Source organism: Sus scrofa, chromosome 13 (assembly GCF_054392235.1).
Source record: "Sus scrofa isolate SSC_HxYL_T2T_F1_AM1 chromosome 13, Sscrofa_HxYL_maternal_Yorkshire_Landrace_v2.0, whole genome shotgun sequence".
In the NCBI taxonomy this organism is placed as follows: Eukaryota; Metazoa; Chordata; class Mammalia; order Artiodactyla; family Suidae; genus Sus; species Sus scrofa.
In genome coordinates this window covers 124,462,902-124,486,070 of record NC_139395.1, presented here as the reverse complement: position 1 = coordinate 124,486,070, position 23,169 = coordinate 124,462,902, and the positions used below count along the sequence as shown (strand labels likewise).

Sequence of the window (23,169 nt, the reverse complement as noted above, 5' to 3'; positions counted from 1 at the left end):
GGCAACCCAGCCCCATAAGGAATGTTGTCTCGTTGTGCCTTTGTGCCAGCTGTACCCAGCCCCCCAACACCAGCCAGAAGTTGTGTGCTTGCCTCTGCCTTCTCAGAGGCACTAGAATTTGTCTCTGTTCTGTTTGCAGTGCACACAGGGCTGGGCTATTAATCATGCCACAGGCCAGGCTGCACAGCACCACTCGAATAATGTATTACCCACCTCCTGCCAAAATGAGTCACACCACGGCCACGAAGGAAACTTATCTCTCCCGACTCTCTCCTCATCTTGTTCCTCCCTCTTCCCTCTCTCATCCCCTGTGATCTGTCTTGCCAGTTGTAATTGGAACATTTTCTCCCGTATTTAAGTTCTGAAGTGTCTCTGGGAGTTGCTAATGTATCCAAAGGCTTAAACAAGGCCCGTCAAGGACGTTTATTGCTTTCTGGCATGGGCAGTTAAGCATAGCTTGCAAGCAGCTCTGGGTGGATATGGCCAGGAATATAAATGTTCCTTTTGGAAAATTTTCTGGAATCCCAGGAAAAAAAAAAATCCTAATGATAATATCAAGCAAAAGCTTAACGAAGAAGTCATTTCTGGCTGGTCACGTGACAAAGGAGGCGCAGGTGTTGGGATGCTGTGACCTTTGGTTTGAAGGCATTATTTGGGAGGCTTGGAGGAAGCACCCTAAAGGAGGATCTGAGAGGATGGGTACTGAATAAAGGAAACATCTCCCTTCACTAACCCTTCCTGCTTTTTGTGGGATAAATCCAGCATCACCTCACAAGTGGGACCTCTCCTTTTCCCTACTGTCAAAATATGCTTTGCGAATTATTGCTGTATACATATTATCACTAGGAAATGCATTTAGCTGTACTTACATTTCTTATGTCACCAAAGCCTGGAGGCAGGTATTCGGGGGTTTGTGTGGTGACTCATCGATGTCCTCAGGACCCAGGTGCTTTCCTTTCTGCCCTGTCATTAATACGTTGACTTATTGTCTCATGGTTGCAAGAAGGATGCTATAGCTCCAGGTAACATGTTTTTATCCAAGGCACAAAGTAGAGGAGAGTTGTCAAGACACAGGCTGTGTTTGTCATATTTCAAGAAAAGCTAAAGTTTTCCTAGAAACTCCCAAAAGATGTTTGCCTGGGTCTTGTTGGCCAGAAATAGGTCACATCTTTAATTGTCATCCTTAGCTGCAGGAAAATCTAGATACACAAGTTTAACTTTCCTGTCCTCTGAAATGCAGCAAGGGAAATAGGAATTGAAATGCCTGTTGGGTTAGCCAACAAACAGTACTTGCCACAATCGAATAGAGGGAAATCATAGAAGACTAAACTGAGCAGGCAAAGCCAGTCTCACCTAACAGAAAAGGACAAGGAAATTATTAATATTCTTGAGCTTACTATGTGCCAGATTTTGAGCTAGGCAGTGCACCTGTGTACATACCCGTCACAGTTGCCTCTGTTGTGTGAAAGCTAACTCTGAGCAGTCTTCTGGAGGCAGTAAAATTAGGAACCCGGCTTTGAATCCAGGTCTATCTAACTTAAAAGACTACTTACCATCCCTCTAGGAAGTGGAACCCTGGTTTGCAGTGTGCTTCACTGCATCTTGGCACTTTCCTTTGAGTCACCGGCACCTAAAGTCATCTGTAAACAAAGTAGGAGTCTGAAGCAATTACTTTGTGGGCCCCTTTTTTTGTTCGTTTCTTTGCTTTTTAGGGCCACACTTATGGCATTTGGAGGTTTCCTGGCTAGGGGTCGAATCAGAGCTGTAGCTGCTGGCGTACACCACAGCTCACAGCAATGCTGGATCCTTAACCCACTAATCGAGGCTAGGGATCAAACCCGAGTCCTCATGGATATTAGTTGGGTTCTTTACTGCTGAGCCACAGTGGGAACTCCCAGTTTTTTGGGTTTTGTATTTTTTTAAGTGAATTCTCAGCTCTTTACATTGTGATGACAGTTGTAAAAGAATTAGCCTGGAAAGCAGGAGACCTGGCCCTGAGTACAATCTGGGGCTGAGTTGCTCTGTGATCTTGGGAAGTCGTTTTTCTCTCACCTGTGAAATAAAAGTTTGGACTAAGTGATCCACAGACAGTCTAATGGCCTTAAAACACTTAGGTTTTGCTCCTTTCTCTTGTGTATCTTTCATTTGTTCATTCATTCATCAAATATTAAGTGCCTGGTATGCCAGGCAACTTCTGATACTGTGTACCAGTGAACAAAACCAAGCTCCCTGCCCTTGGAAATCAGAGAAGACTAAACTGGGCAGACAAAGCCAGTCTCACCTAAAAGTAGAGGACAAGGAAATTGTGTGTGTGTGTTCGTGTGTGTTGGGGGCAGGGAACACAATAAACAAAAACCATAATAATTGAGTGATGAGTAAATTACACAGTTGTTAGAAGGTGATCAGTTCTCTGGGGGAAAAAAGTGGGAAAGGGAGGGGAGGTGCAGTGCTGGGAGAGAGATTTGGTCATCCTCACTGAGAACCAGCATTTGAGCACAGACTTCAGCGAGAAGAGGAAATACGCTAGCATGTAAGTGGGGTCAGTGCTGCAGGCAGAGGGGAGACCTGGGGCAAAGACCCAAAGGCAGGAGTTGGCCTGAATTTCTGAGCATTTTCTTTCCCCATCTGAGGACTGGCCTGGAGCCTTCTCAGACCAGCTCCATCATTTCCTTTCAGCTGCATTGGCTCTCAAACCAGCTCCAGCTTCCTAGACTTGTAGGCTGTTTAACTTGGAGCCTACTGCACAGGAAGGGGCTTAGAGCCTAGCCACCTCAGTTCACACAGCAGAATCACTCGATTCCTAGAGATGTTGGGAAGGAGCTGGGAGAATTTCCAAGACCTGGAGTCTTATCAAAACAACACACTCACCATTTTCAGACTGCACTTGCTGTGTTTCCTGTTGAATGTCTCAAGCACAGTGAGTGACTCAGAGCTTTCATCATGTTCCCAAATGATGGTCTGTGTCAATCAACCATAGCATTGCAGGTACCGCAGAGCTGTGTTTTCATCTTTACCAGTTGCTGCTCCTGAGGCAACCTTGATGGTGCACTGGGCTTTCCCCATTAGCTCCAGAAGGAACCTCAGTAAGCAAGGCCAGGAAAACTCAGCCACTTGCTGGGCTGTACCAACTCTGTGTGTGTGTGTGTGTGTGTGTGTGTGTGTGTGTGTGTGTTCAGTGACAACTTTGAATACATCTTGAAATGGAACAAAGAGAAAGGATGATAATTGCCTTCTTGAGTTGTATTCTATGCAGAGAATTACTTGAAATCTTGTGGACTATGTTTTTGTGCACATGCATTATTATCCCCGACTGAACTTACAACTTTCATGTGGACAGGCCAAGGGGCTCGTGAATTAAAGAATCCCCCCTGGGTCCTAGTGGAGGTTAGTGTGTTCCCCGGCCACCTGCTCTAAGGTAGGTTGTACTTTGGGCAAGAATCTAGATCCCCTTGAAATTCCCCTCTGAGTTGTATGGACCTTGGTCCAAATACTGAACGGGCCTGGGTGTCACTCACAGGATATTGAGTTTAGTCCTAGGGAATGGCTTAGGGTAAATTTCATAGCTTGCTTCCAGTTCCATCTCCTTTCTGTGTGTCCTTGACCTGTGTTTGATGGAAATTGCAAGGAAACTTAGCTTGAATCTCTGAAATATGAGTGAGGTTCCAGGGGAGACTTCAGAATTTTGTACAAAATGCAAGATATATTTAAAGTGAAAGGAGGGTGAGAGTCTTTATCAGGATTGTGGGCCATTGAACCAAATTGTACATGGTTTCTTACCAATCATTTTGGGGTTTCCTAACCTGGTTTTCCCATCTCTTGACTTGTCACCCTTCTATGCAGTGTTTAGAAACTGCTAAGCCACAGACACAGAGTGGGGGAGAAGCATGTTGTTAGATGGAGATTGGAGATTGCACATGTAGAGGTGGAGGTTTTGGCCTAGAAATTTCTGATAAGAGCATAAAAGTCAGTCTGAGACGAAGAAAGACTGTAGGGTATAGGGTTTCTATTTTACATGTTCGTGTACTTACAAGATAAAATGTATTGTTCACTCTCTCAATAAATATATCATCTGCTCTAAGCACTGAGATATAGCAGTGAGCACCACCATCCGAGAGCTTCCCTGTCCTCATCTCGTTTAGTTAAATGGTACGAAATTATGGTTTCTGTAGGTTAAAAAAATTGACTATAAATATGCATCTACTATATGACTCAGCCATTTCACTTCTAGGTACTTACTTAGAAGAAATAAAAGCATATATCCTTACAAAGACTTGTACATGAGTACATGAAGCTTTATTTTTATTTTTATTCTTTTATTTATTTTTTCATTTCATTTTTTAGTGATTTTTATTTTTTCCATTATAGTTGGTTTACAGTGTTCTGTCAGTTTTTGACTATAGAGCAAAGTGACCCAGTCACACACACACACACACACACACGTAGATAAATACATTCTTTTTCTCACATTATCCTCCATTAAAACATGGAATGCTTATGAATTTGCATGTCATCCTTGCGCAGAGGCCATGCCAATCTTCCCTGTGTCTTTCCAATTTTAGTATATGTACTGCCAAAAAGAGCAGGGTAGCAGCTTTATTTTTAATGATGTTGACTGGAAACAACCCAAATGTCCATCAACAAGTGCATGGACAAATTGTAGTCTATCCATATGATGTACTGATTCATGCTGCAATGTGGATCAAGCTTAAATACATTATGCTAAGTGAAAGAAACCAGAAGATTTTATTTTATACAAAACTTTAGAAGATGCAAATTACATCCATAGTGACAGAAAACAGATCAGTGGTTGCCTCAGAATAGGAACTGGGATTGGGGACAGGAAGTGCAGGAGGAGAGATGACAAAGGGGCAGGTGAGACCTTTTGGAGTGATGATGTGTTACTTTCTTGACTGTGGTGATGGTTTCACAGATGTCTACACATGCCACAGCCTTTCAAACGGTACACTCTGAATATGTGAAGTTAATTATATGACAGTTATACCTCGATTGAGCAGCAGTTTCTTATGGTTCAATCAATAGATAAATTTCAGTGATAAATTAATGTTTAAAACTTCTATTCACTTTTCATAGATTTATTGAAAACGCACCGCATGTCAGGACCTGTGAAAGGTATTATTAATGAAAAGTGAATGAGACTGTTCCTGCTTTTAAGCTCAGTGGACAAAATCAGCTTGTAAGGAGATGGCTGGAGAGCTTCCCCATGGGCGGTTCTGAAGCCATTACCAGGTTTAGCCAGGTTATCCTTTGTTGACTGCTTTTATGCATATGTCTGTACCTTTCTTCTTTTTCAGAGTGATTTGTGGTCTCTGGGAATCACCGCTATTGAGATGGCAGAAGGTGCTCCCCGTAAGTAACTTCCTCTGGGTGAAATCTGTTGCTGGTCTGCTCTGCAGGTCCTGACGCTTCCTTGCCAGGAGCTGCAGTCGCTTCACTTCTGCTGCACCAAGCCCCACATGGACTCGAGCTGTCGTATTTAGAAAGCAGAGTCATCTTAAATCAGCCAGGAATCCCTTCGTTTCAGAGTGGTGTGAAGATCTTGTATTTATGAGGGGAAACAAGAAAGAAAAGGAAAGCAAATGTTGAGGAATCTTGTTTGTTTTATAGATCCAGTGTCTAGTTTATTCCTGAACACCTCGATGCCCAACATCAAACTGGGACCAAACCACAGAGATGCTGAACTCCAACATAATGAAAATTCAAAGCCGATTTTCAGTGCATGGGTCATGAGAATATTTGTACTCGATTGCTCTCGCTCCAGTTAGAATACCGATGTTTAGCTTTTTAGATTTCCTTGCTTTTTTGAGGCAGAGTGGCCAGCTCTGGCTACCAGGAAAACCTCTCCGATTCCTTGAGGTCTGGAATACTGGCGCTGCAGAGCGCCTCCACCAGCCTCTGGGGTAGCCATGAGCCTGCGCCTCAGAGACTCCTGACCAGGGGCCAGGGGCGCAGGAGTGCAACTAACCAGACAGTGCAACTGACAAGGGGTGGCTGCCAGGAAGGCAAGGAGGCTGCAGCTCCCAAGGGCCCCTTCTCCCAGTGACCCAAAGACTGTTAATGCCTTTCCTGGAAGACAGCTCCTTGGCCTCACTCATTGAATTTCCTTGGACTGCAGGACAGTGGAGCACACTTCCACCTACTTTTTCTTTCTTTTGCCTTTACTTCCTGTAGACTTGCATAGCAATCTGACCCCTCTCCCAGCCTTCCCAGGCTTCCTCTCTATTTCCTTTCAAGCAGGAATGCCCCCTTCTCAACCCCCATAGTATCCTCTCATGTCAAATACCACCCGGGTGTCTGCTTTTCAGAGGACCCAGACCAAAACAATCCCCTTATTTGCCTGGCATGTCCCTGTGCTCATATATGCTTATAGCACTTTTTATCCTCAAGTTAATCAGACTCTTTTTATTTCTCACTCCAGAGTTGATAGAATCCATCTGTAGCATGCTTGATTTGGAGTGTTTGTTGACAAAATTCCCCTCATGCACAATGCTAATAGTAGGCTTTTATGAATCAGAAGAACAATATATGGCAATCTTAGCCATATTATCATTTTTAATGGATAGTAGAGAGGGCTAAAAATAAACTTCTATCCATTGAACCCTTTAGCTTTAGGGAGCATATAGCTTTAGTCTAGGCACAAAGGAAAAGATCCTCCCAGATGTTTGCAAAGTAAGCTAGTGAAATATTTTGATTAAAATAAGAATGTAGGGGTGTTTTCACTATAAATGATAATGTCATCTTTACAAGTTGAGATATTTTTCTATGTCTTGTGCCAGACTCCCTCTGCCTTAATCCTCTGGTCTTCTTGAAACCATTGAATGAAACAAAGCCAAAAAACCCATCATGAAAAGCCTGAATAAGCTGTTCAAGGTGTTTGGAAATACACAGAGAAAGTCCTTCTAGACTAGTGTTTTATAGTCCAAAAACCCAAATGATAACACTGCCTTTAGTGTATGAGAAATAGACCATGAGTTATCCAATATCTTTTATTTTATGACTTGCAATTTTGCTAATTAAAAATAACTTATGGCTCCATTGCAGTTGTGATCTTGATGTTGTTTACTTAGTGTCTTAGATGGTTATTTATACCAAAGCAAAGGGGATGGAAACTTTACCTTGTTTTCCTTAACAATAAAGTGAAAGTAGAGGTGTTAACAATCTCTAGTTGAAATGTGTCGGATTTTATGAGACTCGGTAATCAGCTCATTTAAATGCTCGCCAAACAGAAGCTTTATGATCTCCTGGCTCTGCTCACTGGTCCTGCCTGGACTCTGGGAGCCACTGGCAGCAGTAGCTGCACAGTGAGGCCAGGCTGGGCCTGGGTTTGGCCCCCTAACCCAAGCTGGCCCTTGTCTCGGTCTCTTGCAGCTCTGTGTGACATGCACCCCATGAGAGCCCTCTTCCTCATCCCCCGGAACCCCGCGCCTCGGCTGAAGTCTAAGAAGTGGTGAGTCTGGTCTTCATCATCTTGCAGATCTGAGGGCAGGGTTTTCTGTGATTGGCTTTTGGATGAGCTCAAATCCTGAGGTCCTGCTGACAAGATTAGACTGATATGTACTAAGACTTGGTGAGTGACTTCCCACGTGCTGTCCTGACATCTTAAAGTACATACTGAGTACCTACTGTTTACACACTAAGTCTTCTCTTCACACCTTCAAGGTAAGAAGGTTTTAGCTAAAATGAGCAGCAGGACCCAAGTAATAACATGGAAACACTTTGACTGATCAGTCCGAGTAATATCTTTCCTGGCAGCTCAGAGCATCTTATCTAATGGGCTAACTTTTCCTCTGTTCCTTAAGACAATAATTCCCTAAGTGCACCTACACATTTATGAGAGACGATTTCACTGCTTTGTGCATGAACATTTATCATGTTTGTTTTTAACTATGGCTTTTTTTGTAGGACAGGTGATACCGGCTTCTTATTTGGGGGCTGTGATAGAATTGTTCCCTTTAATAAACTAATTCACATAAAAGGTGACTTAATTTAAAGAAAAATACTAAATGAATATTTGTATGGATGGTGTAAGGGTGTGGTAAAAGTTGTGTTGGTAGTGTACGATTAACCAGAATTTGCAAACTGAATTCTACAGGTTAGGCTGGAAGTTGGACTTTTGACTTTTTTATGCACTTACATCAGGGTCCTTGTGTCTTAACATTCTGTAACAAAAACTCATTGATCCTTCCCAGACCCCTGTGGGCATGGTATATCCTTCCTGATATGTCCTCAGTCCTGATTCCCTTTGCCCTAGGGCCAATTCCTGGACCACTTATGGTCTCTGGCCTTTTCTAGAGACATAGTCTAGGTAGTTTCAGCATGAAGGGACAACACCCTTCTGCTCCTATTCATACTGCTCCACAATCGGGCCCCTGACTGAAGCCCCCTCGTTCTCATGCGCCCACTCCCAGGGTCACCCTCCACTATTCTTGAGCAATCTTAATTAATGCCATCAACTGGGAGTGACATAGCAACCCTGGAAGAACAAGAGGAAGGCGTACTGCACAGAGAGAGGCAAAGGAAACAACCAGAAGAGACGACAGCCTCTGAGTGAGTTGCCGGTGGCTGTGCAGGGAGAGAGCAAGTTGCTATTGGTAACAGGAGACAGAGCATCCCTCCTCCCCTCTCTGGAGGGTCACCGTGGTGTGAGACAGTCACTCTCTCCCCAGCAACAGCCTTCCATTGGGTACCACACAACATGTGATCCACAGGAGCCCAGAAGCCCTGCTTCCTCCCTTCTTCCTAGAACAGACTCCCAGGGAGGAGTTGGCAGCTTCAGTGGCACTTGCAAGCCCTCTGCCAGCTTTCTGCTTATCCTTCATGCCAGACCTTCCGGGGTGGGGGGGAGGGTGCTGTGTCCAGTGGGCTTCACTTGCCCTGTTCCCTCCCTCCCTCCTCCTTCTTCACGGCTGCTGAACAGGTGTTTCAAGCTCCTCCCCAGAGGACAAAGCAACCATCCACATGTGTGCTATTTGCCTGGCAAAGTGTGGCCACACACACCACATTTCAGAATTATTTGTATTAATTGCCAACATTTAAAAAATCTGGTGCTTGAACATCACATGGAGATTTCTGACCTTTTTTTTTTTTTTTTTCAACAAAGGTACAGTAATTCTTCCCTATGGAGGGGTTCCCACTCCCTTTCAGGGTGAGAGCTAGTCCTTCCTCGCCCCAACCCAGATGTTGAAATCTGTTGATCTCCACACTGATCCAGTTTTCCTCTTATTTCTGGTCCGTACTACCTTTTGGCCATCTGGCCCCTCAGGAAAATGAGTGACCAGCCCCTGCTCTGACCTTGTTTGAGAAATACAGACTTGGGAGAAATACAGGCTGACTTGTCTGTTTCAGATCTTCGGCAGTGAGAGCTAATTTTGAGGATGCTGCAGAGAGCGGGGTCAGGCTAGGACCAGTGAGGAGGCCTGGCCACCTTCATCTCACCCAGCCTCCTTGCTCGCCCTTCCCTAGCTCGGAAGGAGCCAGAATCCACACCGCCAGGCAGGGGGAGAGAAAGTGACTTGGCTGTTGAAGAGCAAGTGGGAGGAGCAAAAACCCTTTCTCATTCAGAACCCAGCCTTTTTATAAAGATGGCTGTGCAGCCCCTGGCCACAACACACTTGGTGAGCCTCCCGTTTCTCTGCAGTAGAATTCCAGTTTTTAAGTGAATATTTAGGCACTTCAGAGTTCTTTGTCTTGAACGATCAGGTCCAAAGAGATTTAAAATAGGTTAGGGTTTGAGAGAAAGTAAAATATTTCTATTATGCTTTTCCTTTTTTTCCCACCTTTCCCCCAGAAGAAACAGAACTCTAAAATGTTCTTTTATGTCCACCTATTATTTACCTGAATGAGTTGTCAGATGTTCCCAGTGTATATTCCAACAAATGCCAAAGGGGGCACCATTGTGCAGAGACAGCAGTGAAGTCTTCCTGAAAACATTCAGCAGAGGGTCACTTCCGAGGAACTTGACTGAATTTACCACATACAAGGCATACAAGGCACATGTAGTTGTAGACTTAGCAACTATATTATATTTGATATGTGTAAGTTATATATTTACTCTTCTATATTTTTATCGAATGAAATCTTCTTTAAATTCTGTAGTGCTTTACAATTTTCAAAAGTTTCACACACATAATTTCATATAATAACCCTTTTTTTTTTTAAGCACAACCCTGCCCAACAGATGCGCTGAGTCCTTATTTCACGGATGAGCATCTGAGGCTTAGGAAGGTTATGCTCTTTGCACAAGGCTGCACAGTCTTTGTTTCCCAAGTTTGTAACCTATGGCGCATCATTTGGCCTCTTAAAATTCAAGGTTAAAATAAGGTCCTATTGTATAGCATAGGGACCTATACTCAATATCTTGTAATAACCTATAATGGAAAAGAATCTGAAAATACAAAGAATATATATAATAAAAAGTATATATATATATATATATATATATATATAGATACATACATACATATATATATGTTAGTCACTTTGCTGTACATTTGAAACTAATACAACAATATACTTCAATTTTTTTAAAAAAGCCAGAAAAAAATTTCAAGGGTAAAGTGGTAGAGGAGCTATACGAGTCCCTTAGTATGAGCACTTTTCCCCAAGCCTTCACGTTAGGGACAGAGAGGCAGCAGCAGTGCTCCTTCCCCCATTCGTTGTGGGAGGAGAGCAGAGCATCACCGAGAGCAGGAGCCAGTCTGGTCCTTCCTCAGCAGCAGGGGGAGGAGTGGCCTCCGCCCCAGGAAGTCGTATGGTCAGGGCTCCAGTCAGGCTCAGGCATTTGACAGTTAGGCCTCCAAGAGGGTTCTCACCCCGTTGAATCAGCAGAGAAGGATGCTCTCCCCGTGGGTCTCCAGGTCACCACTGAGCAGTGTAGGGGGATGCCTGTGTTGTCCTCCAGTCTCTCCTGCTCCAGGGTTAGGATTCAACCCGCCTGGGTGACCATCTCCTTCAAAAGAATTCCTCTCCCATCTCCTCCCACCCTGCTCACCCTGGCTCCCTCACCCTCACAGGGACACTCAGGGGCATAGCTTCCTTCCCGGGGTCTCTGGGGTGACTTTGTTCCTGTGAAAGATGGTCGCTCTTGTCCTTTTCACATGCCCTTTAAACGCGAAGATTCCACACAGGCAAAGCAGCATTCCATCGAGCTCATTAGAAAACTCATATCTGCTTATCACTGGAACAAGGGATAAGATCCCTGGTCCAAACCACGGATGCTCCAGGCAGGAGGCCTGCTCAGGTTAAGTGGCTTATCCTGAGTCCCAGGCTCCTCCCAGCCTGGAATCCTAGCCCTCTGCTTTTACTCCAAAGCTTACAACCATTCTGTAAGTTTATGACTTGCCAGTTCTGATTCTTGCTTAGGTTATCAAGCAGTTTTGTTTTAGAAATGGCAATGCTCTTTCTCGAGGGGGCAGGGAACGAGGTGGAGGGCACTAAAGAAAATAATGATAATAGAAAGGAAATATCAGAAAGTATTTCAGAGAGACTTTACTTGCTCGTAGGAGTATAACTTTGGACTTCATTAAAATCAAAATGAAAATTGCTATGCAAACTTTTAGAAATAACCTTTCTTTTCAGTCTCCTTGGAGAAAATGGTCCCTTCCCGCTAATGCTTCTAATCCTAATGCATGTAAATAACTCCCTTAAAGAACTCTGTATTATTTGGTTCAACACAAGTAGAGAAAAGCACCTTCAAGTTTCTACTCATAGCCCTTAAGGCAGATCTTCCTGTTCTTTAGGTCTAGAGATTGTCAGAAGTTTGGGGGACATTGTCATCATAGTAATAATAATAATAGCAAACACACATACAACATTTATGATATAGTGGGCACAGTTCTAAGTATTTTGCATGAATTAACTCATTTGATTACCACACAGTCTTTTGAGATAAGTACTAACCATATTCCATTTGCAGCCAGGGAAACTATGGGACAGAAAAATCAAGTAATCTGCCCCAAATCACTGAGTTAGTAAGCATAGAGAAAAAGCATAGTTCTGGGCAAAAGCAGATTTTAAAGATCAGACTGCATTTAGGGAGTCTGAAGATTATTACCAAAAACTTTTAGCCCAGCTGGTTATAGTGAGTAATGTAATAACCACTGAGGCATTTTTTAATTCCTCCAACACAATTTAATATATAAACAGGAAAAATCTGGGAGGATAAAGTACTCAGTGACACTGGCATTAGAAGAGCCAGTGCCTCAGACTGTAAGCACCATTCACTAACATTTATCTCTTCATGCCAACCCTTGGGAAATTAGTATGACTAATCTTTGACTTTTTTTTTTTTTTCCTAAAGAGATAGAACCAGCCGAGATTGAAACAATAAAGTTATATAAATGTACTTTAAACCCATTAGGCCTCTCAGCAAAGAGTCAGGTGATGTTCAACATAGGTGAAGTGTTTTTACTTTTAATTAAATGTGTAATTAAGCATATCGATCCTTTGGACACACTAACTTAAATAGAAGACAAGAAATCTTTCTTTGAAGGTTTGTTTTAAGTAAGCATTACTTTCTCTTCAAGCAGAACCATTTCCAGAAGATGGGCAGTAGACTGCCAGCTTCATAGATCTGCAGTCTTGACCCATAAAATTTTTCTCTTAAATATCTCTTGAGGTTCCTGCCCACCAAGAGAGATCCTGGAAAAAGGGCTCTGTGCTATATAGCTGGTTCCGTTAAACTCCCTGAACACTTTCATTTTGGAGAGGTCTCTGATTTTTGTTAGGTGTGGGTATTGGGGATTGGAATGTACAGTCTATTAAGTCTGAATCTCATTTTTAAATTGGGTGTGATTTATTTATCATCCCCTAATGAATAGTTGAGCACTTTATAAAAAAGCACGCTCTTCCTTCTAGTTGCAAGCAGGAAAAAAGAGAACTTCCATTTGCATTCTTGGTGAATATTTAATAGCTTTCTGTCTTCCTTTGGTTTTGCGCTTATCTTTTTAGTACTGATTTTCTACCTAGAAGAGTACCGTGTGGAGTTTGTCTATTTATTTATGCAGGTTAACCTTACTCACTTCAGTTTATTCCATTATTTTGTTATGGTTTTGTTGTTGTTATTGTTTTTTGCAAGGTCCCTCCTTAGATGATATCACATTAGCACCTCTACAGAGTAACCTGATGGCTAGAAAGAGGGCATATTAAATAATACCTTCTTGGGAGTTACCTTTGTGGGTCAGCAGTAATGAACCCAACTAGTATCCATGAGGAATTGGGTTCGATCCCTGGCACCACTTAATCCCTGGGTTAAGGACCCGGCGTTGCAGTGAACTGTGGTGTAGGTTGCAGAAAGCGGTTCAGATCTGGTGTTGCTGTAGCTGTGTTATAGGCCAGCAGCTGTAGTTCCAATTCAACCCCTAGCCTGGGAACTTCCATATGCCACGGGTGTGGCCCTAGAAAGAGAAAAAATCTCTCCAAGTCTTCCTTTCTGTCCCTTACAAGGACGTATTTGAACATAGCCACATTACAGCTCTTGTCCAGAACTCTCAGCCAATAATCACTCATGCATTCATTTGTCAAGCATGCAGTGTGCTTGTGATACAAAGATGGCTCAATTATGTCCCAGCTCTGGGGAGAATTTCCAGTGTAGGGGAAGCAGAAATGTGGGCTGAAAGACCTAGAGGGAGGTACCATTTCTAGTCCACAGTGTTGCCAATCCTGATACATCCCCCGCTGACCCCAAGCATGGCAGGTGACTTTTATTTCTATGTTAAATGATTTAAAAGTTCGATCATTGCCTAGAAATTTAAGGTGGAAAAAAAGACCAATAATTTAGTACTACTTTGAAAAACACAGAGTGCAATGTGTTTTTTGACTCGGGCAATCATGGAGAGCAGTGCGTATACCAGTGCCCTCTCACATCTGAATCCTGAAGAACATGCCTGCCGCTGTGTTCCATGTGGTGAGGACACTTTTCCAGCCTGAAAACTGTGTATCTCGCCTGCTGGGAAGTGTGGGAAAGCTGGCTGTTGATCTTCTCCTGTAACTCCCGAATTCTCCACAGGGGGGCAACAGAGAGCACAAAATGGTTGCATTCCTGAGCAGGGCTGGGACACTGAGAAGAGTGACTTCTTGTCCCCATGGACTCTGAGGACAACGTGCAGTGCTGCCAGTGGAACACCTGGGAAAGGCATGCTATAGAGTCATGAGCTTAATTATTTATGATGCTGAACAATTTCTAGAAACTTTCAGCAAGAACACGCATGCCCAACTCCTGAATCATAGCTGAAGTCCACCATTAACTTCTACCACGTTGTGAACTTTACCCTAAATGCTGGTGTCACTCGCCAGCTTTCCCCAGCCCCAAGGAATCTCTGGGACAGGGTTTATTCCTGAGGAAACGATGCCTTTCTAGAAGGAGATAAATTTGCTTATGAACTTAGCCCCTTAAAGTTAGTTTTTCCAGTCGGTGGATTAATAGCAGACATGCGCACACATCCTATTTTTATTCTTGGAAAGCAGAGTTCCAAAGTGACTGAAATCACCAATGAAAAAACATGCCGTATAAGAATCTTGCTCATTTCTACAAAGTGTACTCCCCCTTACCTCTTCCACCCTGGTTTTACTTTTCCCAGCTTGCATTATCTTCCTCATTTAGACAACTCACCTCAGTGTCCCCTGACATATAGTATGCTATTAGGTTTTCACTGATTGCCTACCTCCCTGAACTATCCTTTCCCAAGAATGATTTTCTCCTAGTTCTTGAAGATCTAGCTCTGGTTCCTTCAGTCCAACAGACCTTCCAAACAGTGGTTCTCATCAGGGTCTTTCTCTTCTCTGATGCCTGTTGGTCTTCCATGTGATATTCTGTATAAACTGCGGAAAAAACGCTTTCACAATGTAACTGCCATGCACTGCCTGAGCTATGATGGTGATGGTGCCTTTGAACTCCTAATGTCTAATGAAAAGCTAGACCTACTTTGTGATTGGTTGACCCCTACATAGCTGATTGGACCTTTTTTTTTCATTCTAGCATTTCAGAAAATATAAGCTTGCTTTTCTACGGATTGTCTTTTTACGTATGGGTTCATCTCTTCTGTTTGGCAGGTCAAAAAAATTCCAGTCCTTTATTGAGAGCTGCTTGGTAAAGAATCACAGCCAGAGACCCGCAACAGAACAACTGATGAAGCATCCGTTTATCCGCGATCAACCTAATGAACGACAGGTCCGCATCCAGCTCAAGGACCATATTGATAGAACAAAGAAGAAGCGGGGAGAGAAAGGTGAGATGCTCACCTGTATTTCAGCAAGGGAAACAAAAGACAGAATGAGTCACAGGCCCTTGGTGTATTGGGAGGCGACTGCAGAATTTCCAAGAGGGCTGCATTATTCTTTAAGTATTCTTTTTTTTTTTTTTTTTTTTTTTTTTTTGTCTTTTGTCTTTTGTCCTTTTAGGGCCGCACCCAAGGCATATGGAGGTTCCCAGGCTAGGGGTCTAATCGGAGCTGTAGCTACCGGTCTACACCAGAGCCATAGCAATGCAGGATCCGAGCCGCATCTGCGACCTACACCCCAGCTCATGGCAATACCAGATCCTTAACCAGCTGAGCAAGGTCAGGGATCCAACTCGCAACCTCATGGTTCCTAGTCAGATTCGTTTCCACTATGCCACTACTGGAACTCTGTAGGACTGCATTATTCTTTATGGTGAAGGGCTGCCTCTGGGATCACAGCCTGTGGATATCAGCGGAGGGAAGCTGCTGAGATGAAATCTGTCAGTAAAGAATAGAACTGTGAGAAATAGTCCCTTTTCCAGGCACTGAACAAAGTCATGTTGAGTGATACTATGAAGTGGTTTGGTATGACAAGTGATTTTCTTAATTCGAATGAATATTCATGTTTCAAAGACAAAAAAAAAATCTACAGAAGACAGGCAGCCTTAAAAAAGAACCCATCTAGTTGACATTTTTCAGTCCTGGCACTCTTCAACATTTAAGTTTTTGTGTTCTGAGGCTCATTCTAATTTAGTTATTTGGAAGTCAAAATGACTTTTCTTATAGTCACAGTGATATAAAAGAGGTTGCCAGGCTTGCTATTTGGAACATCGCATTTTGAACTGGAAGATTACTTAATGCACTTGTTTAATGAAAATGCACTTTTACAGATTCAAAAACTCTGTTATGGCTGTAGCTGTTATACCACACTGCCTTTTCTGTCTTTCTTTCTTTTTTTCTTTTTATGGCCATACCTGCGGCACATGTAAGTTCCCAAGGCTGGGGTCAAATCGGAGTCACAACTGAGGCCTACGCCACAGCCGCAGTAACGCCAGATCTGATGTGTGTCAGCAACCTACACCATAGCTCACAGCAATGCCAGATCCTTAATCTACCGAGCAAGCCCAAGGATCAAACCTACATCCTCACAGAGAGAATGTGGGGTTCTTAACCCTCTGAGCCACAAGACCTCCCCACGGTGCCTTCTTACCACGTCATTGGAAAGGACCAATGAGTCCAAACTCAGGGTCCTGGGACTGTGTCCTAGTTGGTTGAATAGAGATTCAACCCTCCTTTTATTTGATTTTCCCTTTCTCTTTGCCTCTGCAGTTAATATCTGTGATGACCTGGCAGGGTATAAGCAGAGTCCTAGGGATGGGGCAGTGTGAGCAGTGTAGGAGTCAAGACTGGGCAGAGGTAAGATCAGCAGAGGCTAAGGGAAAAGGAAGCTTCAGTGAAGCTCCAAATTTTTCCTTTGCTGCCAGCCTCGGGGACTTAGGAAAACATGTGAGCAGATTGCCCTGAGGAGCAGGAGGTTACGAGGCAAAGCCAAAAGTGAGGCCCATTGCCAGTTATTAGTGGGTGGAGAGGGATGAGGTGTCAATCAGAAGCAAAGGGCTGGGAGGGCAGCCCGGGCTGGAGGAACTGGGCTTGGAGAGAAATGGATGCGTCAAGGTCAGACAGGGCCAGGACTCGTTTTTCAACTGCTATTTATTAATAGTGGTCTTAGGCCACTCCAAGAAGTCAAAATTTTAGAAGGAATAGTTTAGGGCAGTGTATCAGACATGCAGCCATTAAAGGTCAACTTCTCAAAAAAAGAAATTTTATTTTTCTGAAGGTATCAAGAGTTAGTTGTGTTCATTCTCTTGTTTTCAGACTCAAATTCTGAGTTCAAATTCTCCTTCTACCCCTTAATGGTTATGTGAACTTCATCCCAGCTTTCTCATCTTTATAATCTTTATACCAGGAATTGGAGGTATAATAATTAGTATTGTCTGGCATTGTTACAAAGATTAAATGCATGGAAAATGCTTAATACAATGTCTGGCACATACATGTACTCAATAAATATAAGCTATTCTTATTTAGACAATTCTTTACTGACCTATAATTTTTCAGTACTATTCACGGTTACTTTCTGAGATCCTGTGACCTCTACTTCTGACATGTAAGAATGGGTAAAGCTTGAGCCTTGGGTCGTTTTCATATTTAGGGCACACTCCGGAATGTGGCTCAGAACTTATCATCCCATGAAAATAGACCATTTTTAATGTATTCCTTCTCTGCAGAATAGAAGAGTAAGATTCTCAGTAGTAGGTATACTCAAGAGTTGCATGGTGATTTCAGGAACCTAATTCTGTTTAGACTTAGCCCTCCTTTTTGTTCGCTCCCCAAGAAAAAGTATTATTCAAGTGAGACTTCATTCCAGTTGCTTCATTTGATTAAATGTCTTAATTTGCTCCTTCTTATACTTTTTCACTCTCTTCATAGCTCTAAGACCAGCTTTTGGTAGAATCAAAAAAATTTTAATGTGTACTGCTTTATGATTCTTTTAACCTGATATTATTTTTTTCCTTAAGATATGTTGATGAATGTTAATTTAAGCCAGTAATATAAAAGCAATCATGCTGGATTCTGGTGAAGTATTACAGTTGAGAAGCCTGACCAATGAAAGTTTTACCCTAGAGAGTAGAAATAATTAGATTAATTGTGTGCTCTTCCTTGCTATAATTCCCTTTAATAGGTAAAATTTCTGCACTTTACTTTGAACTCTCTGTTGATTCATTTCAGGAAAGTTTGGAATATTAAATTTTCAAAGTGGAATATTAAAATACTTTATGAAGTTTCCTTACATTTTGGGTGAAATTATACTTTAAAAAATAAGTAGCCTCTAAACTTCACACATATCTAAATAGACGAAACTAATTTTTATGTGATTTTTAAAAATACACTTGAAATCATCATGCTTTGGGAGTTTCCATCTTGGCTCGGTGTAAACGAACCTGACTAGCATCCACGAGGATGCAGGTTTGATCCCTGGCCTCACTCAGTGGGATAAGGTTCCGGCGTTGCCGTGAGCTGTGGTGTAGGTTGCAGACGTGGCTTGGATCTGGTATTGCTGTGGCTGTGGAGTAGGCCAGGAGCTACAGCTCTAATTCAACCCCTAGCCTGGGAACCTCCATATGCCAGGGGTGCAGCCCTAAAAAGACAAAAAAAAAAAAAAATCATCATCATGCTTTGACTTTCTTTCATCATCCCTTTAGTGGCTAAATAGTCAGGTAAGCAAAGTGTGTTTAAATCAATTATACTTTAATTAAAAAAAATAAAATAAGATCTCTGAAGGGAAAAAAATTCATGATCAAATTCACCAGTTCTCATCATGTAACTGCTACCTCCTGGTGGCAACATAACCAAATTGCAGTTTCATTTCCTTTTTAGGGGTGCGCATTTGTCTTCAAAGTTGTAATTACTAACTTGAAGTTATGCAGGAGTGGTAGCACCGAGACAACCTCCCTTGCTTCAAATGAAAAGCTCTTCCAAAGGCTCCCCATTGCCCACAGAAAAGTCCTCAGTATGATGTATATGAAGAAAAGCAGGCCACATCAGACCTGCTAGCCTTTCTCACTCCATCTGCTCCCTCACACCAGACATCTAGCCACTGGCATCTGGGTGTTTCCTGAACTTCCATGCATTATAACACTGTCAGCCTTACTCAGGTGGTTATGTTGCTTGTACTGTTCCTTCCCCACCACTTTCAGTCACCATCTGCCTGGAAAAGAGCTCCTGACCTTCCAAGGTCCAGCTCCTTTCCTCCTCAAAGACTTCACTCTTCCCCTCCCCCATTATGACCCATGGCCTTAGCTGCTCCTTTCTCTGATATCTCACTACTCTTTTAAGTACTTGTATTTAGTATATAGTGTGTTGGGAAGAACACTAATTATAAAGTTGGAAAAATTCTGGACTGAATTCTAAGTCCAAATCTCAGATTTATTGAGATGACATGGGTCATATTACTTAACTGTTTGTACTCTCAGTATCTTTGCTTGCAAAGGGATATTATGTTAAAGGATTGCTTTGGGAAATCCATGAAAAAGCATATGTAAAGTACCCAGCACAGTGACCAGCCTGGGAAATATCCAAGAAAGATGAGTTCTCTTTCTTCTCCATAATCATGGAGATTCTGATGATTTGCTTGTCCATCTTGCCTGTTAGGTGCTAATCTTCTCCAAAGCATGGAATCAATCTTAGTCATTATTGCATGTTAACTTGCTTAGTTAACATTATTATTATATTAGTGAATTAAATGAATCTCCCCGGTAAGTCCATCAAAATGCATGTAACTCTCTATTTTTAATAGCACATGTTGTCAAAAGTTTCTTTCTGGTATTAAGCTATCTAAAGGCAACTTTTGAGTCCACAGGAGTCATAATAAAATAACTATTAAGAAATGATTTTAAGGAGTTTGATGGTGGCCTAGGGGTTAAGGATCTGGTGTGGTCACTGCTGTGGCTCTGGTTCAACCCCTGATTTCAGACCCGGGAACTTCCACATGCTATGGGGACAGCCCCTCCTCCCGCTCCCCAGAAAGATTGCTGCTGTCAATAAGTTACCAGAAGGCCCATTAAAAATTGGATTAGGTGTCCCTATAATGGAAATTAACACAAACTGAAGAGTTATTTTTCAGCTTCTGGTCTCACTTTGATGTGTACATCGGGCATTAGGGAGAAGTCTCTATAGAGTCACCTTGGAGGCTCATGCCACTTGCTTGAATCCAGCTCTTGGGAACTGCTGGGTCACAGGTCAGGAGGTCTGGAGCCTGTCTTGGGGCAGCACCAAGGACCTGACACGAGGGCTGGGCTTCCTAAGCAGTAGCGTCTCTTTGCTCACTGACAGTCCATGGGTCTCTCCTCAGATGAGACGGAGTATGAGTACAGCGGGAGCGAGGAGGAAGAGGAGGAGAATGACTCTGGAGAGCCCAGGTAGGCAAGCAGAAGCCCTCCGCTCGTTCCCATGTTTGGAATCGGGATTGTGTGCAATTCACCTCCTCTTGGTAAATGGGTTCATTTTTAAAACTCTAACAGAGTGGTCTTCCTTAATTTATTGCTCACAAACATTCATTAGTGTAGGAAAATTTTCCCTGGGCACACTCATACAAGAACATGGAAATCAGCATATTCTTTATCTTGTCCTCCAAGATTTATTTCCTTGTTTCCTCACATATGTAAGTGTGTAGAATGGGTAGGAGGCATTTATTTGGGTAAGTATAGGACTAAAGTTACCTAAAATGGCAGTTTTCTGGAGACCTAAGTGGTATGTTGAGTTCTTCAGTCCATTGCTTCAGACCTTCTGAGACATTTCGGCAGTCACTGCCTTCGTCGTCACATGCCTTGGTAGTTTCACCACCACCTAATCCAAGGTGGGAGACTGTTTCCAGGAAATTGAATTATATTCCAGAGGTGACCCCTAAATAGAAACTTCCATGCCTGGTCCTGTTGTCCCATGTTGGACCCCAGAATCAAGTGCTGCTTTATTAGCATTATCCCTGCGTTTTGAATTTCACTTGACTTTGATTCTGACTCTCTCCTGGTCTGTGTTTATAAATAATTAATGCCAGTGTGCTCACACAGCCAGGAATTCTCTCTTTAAGAGAAATCAGCTGGTGCCAGTTTGCTGAAGGCAAGCACGCCATGGCGATGCATTGTGCATGTGAACTGAAATTTATTGGGGAAAATGCACAAAGCAGAAGGGTCACTGGGGTATACAGTCCCCATCCTCTAGCCATCTAAGGAGCGATCCCAGTACTCAAGAAGGAGCAGTTCCTATACCACTGGGGCAGATTCTGAGCCAGGAAAGGGGCCAGCTCAGCCACGGCTGCTAGCGTGAGCCAGTGTGTTCTATTTCTAAGCTAACTCAGCCCTACCAAGCTGGATTATTGCTAAAACTCCTGGAAGAGGACAGGACTGAGCTTACAGGGCCATTAGTTTTTCTTTCTTCAGCTGCTCTAGGAATTTTCAAGGTCAAAGACAAGAGAATTCTTTCCTTCCATCTGGATACTTCACATGTTGGCCGCCCCCAGTTTAGCTGCATAAGGATGCTGCCTGCCAAGTAGTGACATGGAAAATGAACATTCTTATCAAGCAGAGGACCCAATGCCCTGCTTTTAGAGAAGTTGTACACTCTTGTTCCAAAGCTCCCCCAGACAGGCACGTCAGCCTGTCTGACTACTCTCTGTGGAGCTGAGAACCTTGTCTTAGATAACACTTGCTAAACCACCTGTTGGGTGTCACGTAGTGGGTAAACTGGCCACCTCCTAACACTTCTATAATTGTAACGCGTCATTATATCACATTGAAGATTATGTTCCAAGTCCTATTTTATGGACACATCTAATTAATCTTACTGAAATCCTGAAAAGTAGAAAGGGACAGTGGTTATGTCACTTTAGAAATGAGGTAACAGCCCAATGATAGCAACCACGTCACACACCGAGTTAATGATTGAGTCACTAAGACAGCTCAGGTGGCCTGAGATTGATGCAACATCAGTTAATATTAATCAACGGAGCATCCTCATGCACCTGTGAAGTTGGGTTCCCAAAGCCTGGCTGCCTTTGCCCAGAGTAGGTCACCCCTGTTGTCTGGGGGGTGTTTAGCGTTCTACACAAAAGCAGTAGTTTTAAATGAGGCTTGTTAGTAGGATCTAAGCACTGTCTACTGCCATGTCATGGCAGTATCTCACAGCATGCCACCCCCTCTCCAAGACAGAATGATCCCCTTGTCAGCCACCACACTTGCTCCTCCCCTGTCATCCCCAGTTTGCCTCACCATCCCAGCCCAGATGCCAAGGAAAAGCCTGCAGGTCATCCCTCATTCCACACAGTAGATCCATCAACAGGTGTCATTAACTCTGTCCCAAAATGCTTCTCCCAGCCTCCATCCCCACCATTCCTACCTGGTTAAAGCCTCCACCCCAAAGCCACTGTGGTATCTGACCAAGTAGGGTCCTTACTTGCCCGTGTAACCCCCGCAGAATATCATCTATTAGGCAGCCAAACCAATCTGGTCTTGATACTCTTCTGCTAATAAGCTTTCCATGAGTGGCATCTACCGCCACTTGTATTAACCTCTTTATCCTTCCTCTGACGTCCTCTTGTTTACTCTGAGAAGACTGGTTTGGGTTCTGTCCCTCTAAAAGGCCACCCCTATAAGGTCCCATCCTCACAGCAGGCCTCTAAACGTGCCTTCCCTTCTGCCTGGAAGGTCCCTCCCTACCTCTTCATGTGACTGCCTCTTCATCATTTGGTGCTCAGCTCCACTGTCACCTTTTCAGAGAGGTCTTCCCTGGTCACCCCAGCTAAAGCAGAGAGCCCTTCATCCTCACCCCAGCACCATCACCCCAGCGCCCTGACCCTGTCACTCTGAAACTATTATACTTGTCTGTCTTCTGTGAATATCTGAAATTATGCTGTTTATAATAATTTGCCTTGTTCCTCCACAAGAAACTAACTAGAGAGAGAATTTATTTACCTATTTCTGTATCTCCTAGAGCCTATTCCAGTGCCTGCCACATAGCAGGTGCTCAGTAATTATTTAATGGATTTATTTCAAGTGGAAGCTACCCAAAAGATTAAAAGGACTAGGTCTGTATGAACCAGTAGGAACCATTTCCCATCTCCTTGGGCTACTATGCAAAACTGAGCAGCCTGTAACTGTGAGTGGTTCAAGGAGGTGGTATGGGTGAGCATGATGTACCCATCTAAGTAGAGCAGGCTCCCTCACTGCTCCCCATTGTCCATTTTATTGCTGGCTTAGTCCTTACCTTTCTTGAATGTGAAAACAAGCCTGTCTGGGGCTGGGGGCTTGCGGACTCACTAAAGCTTTTAGAAACAGAGAGTGAGGGAGCAGTGTGGACGGTGGCGCTAAGAGAGGAAGACTCC

The 23,169-nt window shown here is 43.2% G+C and overlaps 1 protein-coding gene and 1 non-coding gene across 25 annotated transcripts in view; one reads left to right on the top strand and one right to left on the bottom strand.

Annotated features, from left to right (window-relative positions):
- Nucleotides 1-23,169, top strand: part of TNIK (TRAF2 and NCK interacting kinase) — a 405,867-nt gene that overhangs the window by 288,482 nt on the left and 94,216 nt on the right. For all 24 annotated transcript variants that reach the window (XM_021071173.2, XM_084990277.1, XM_084990278.1 and 21 more), the window contains exons 8-11: nucleotides 5,313-5,367; nucleotides 7,387-7,465; nucleotides 15,067-15,242; nucleotides 20,146-20,212. In XM_021071173.2, the coding sequence (XP_020926832.1) occupies nucleotides 5,313-5,367; nucleotides 7,387-7,465; nucleotides 15,067-15,242; nucleotides 20,146-20,212 (377 nt within the window). The remainder of the gene's footprint in view (nucleotides 1-5,312; nucleotides 5,368-7,386; nucleotides 7,466-15,066; nucleotides 15,243-20,145; nucleotides 20,213-23,169) is intronic.
- LOC146397592 (U6 spliceosomal RNA) lies at nucleotides 4,478-4,581 on the bottom strand. Its single transcript, XR_014825444.1, has one exon. It is a non-coding gene; the product is annotated as a U6 spliceosomal RNA (small nuclear RNA).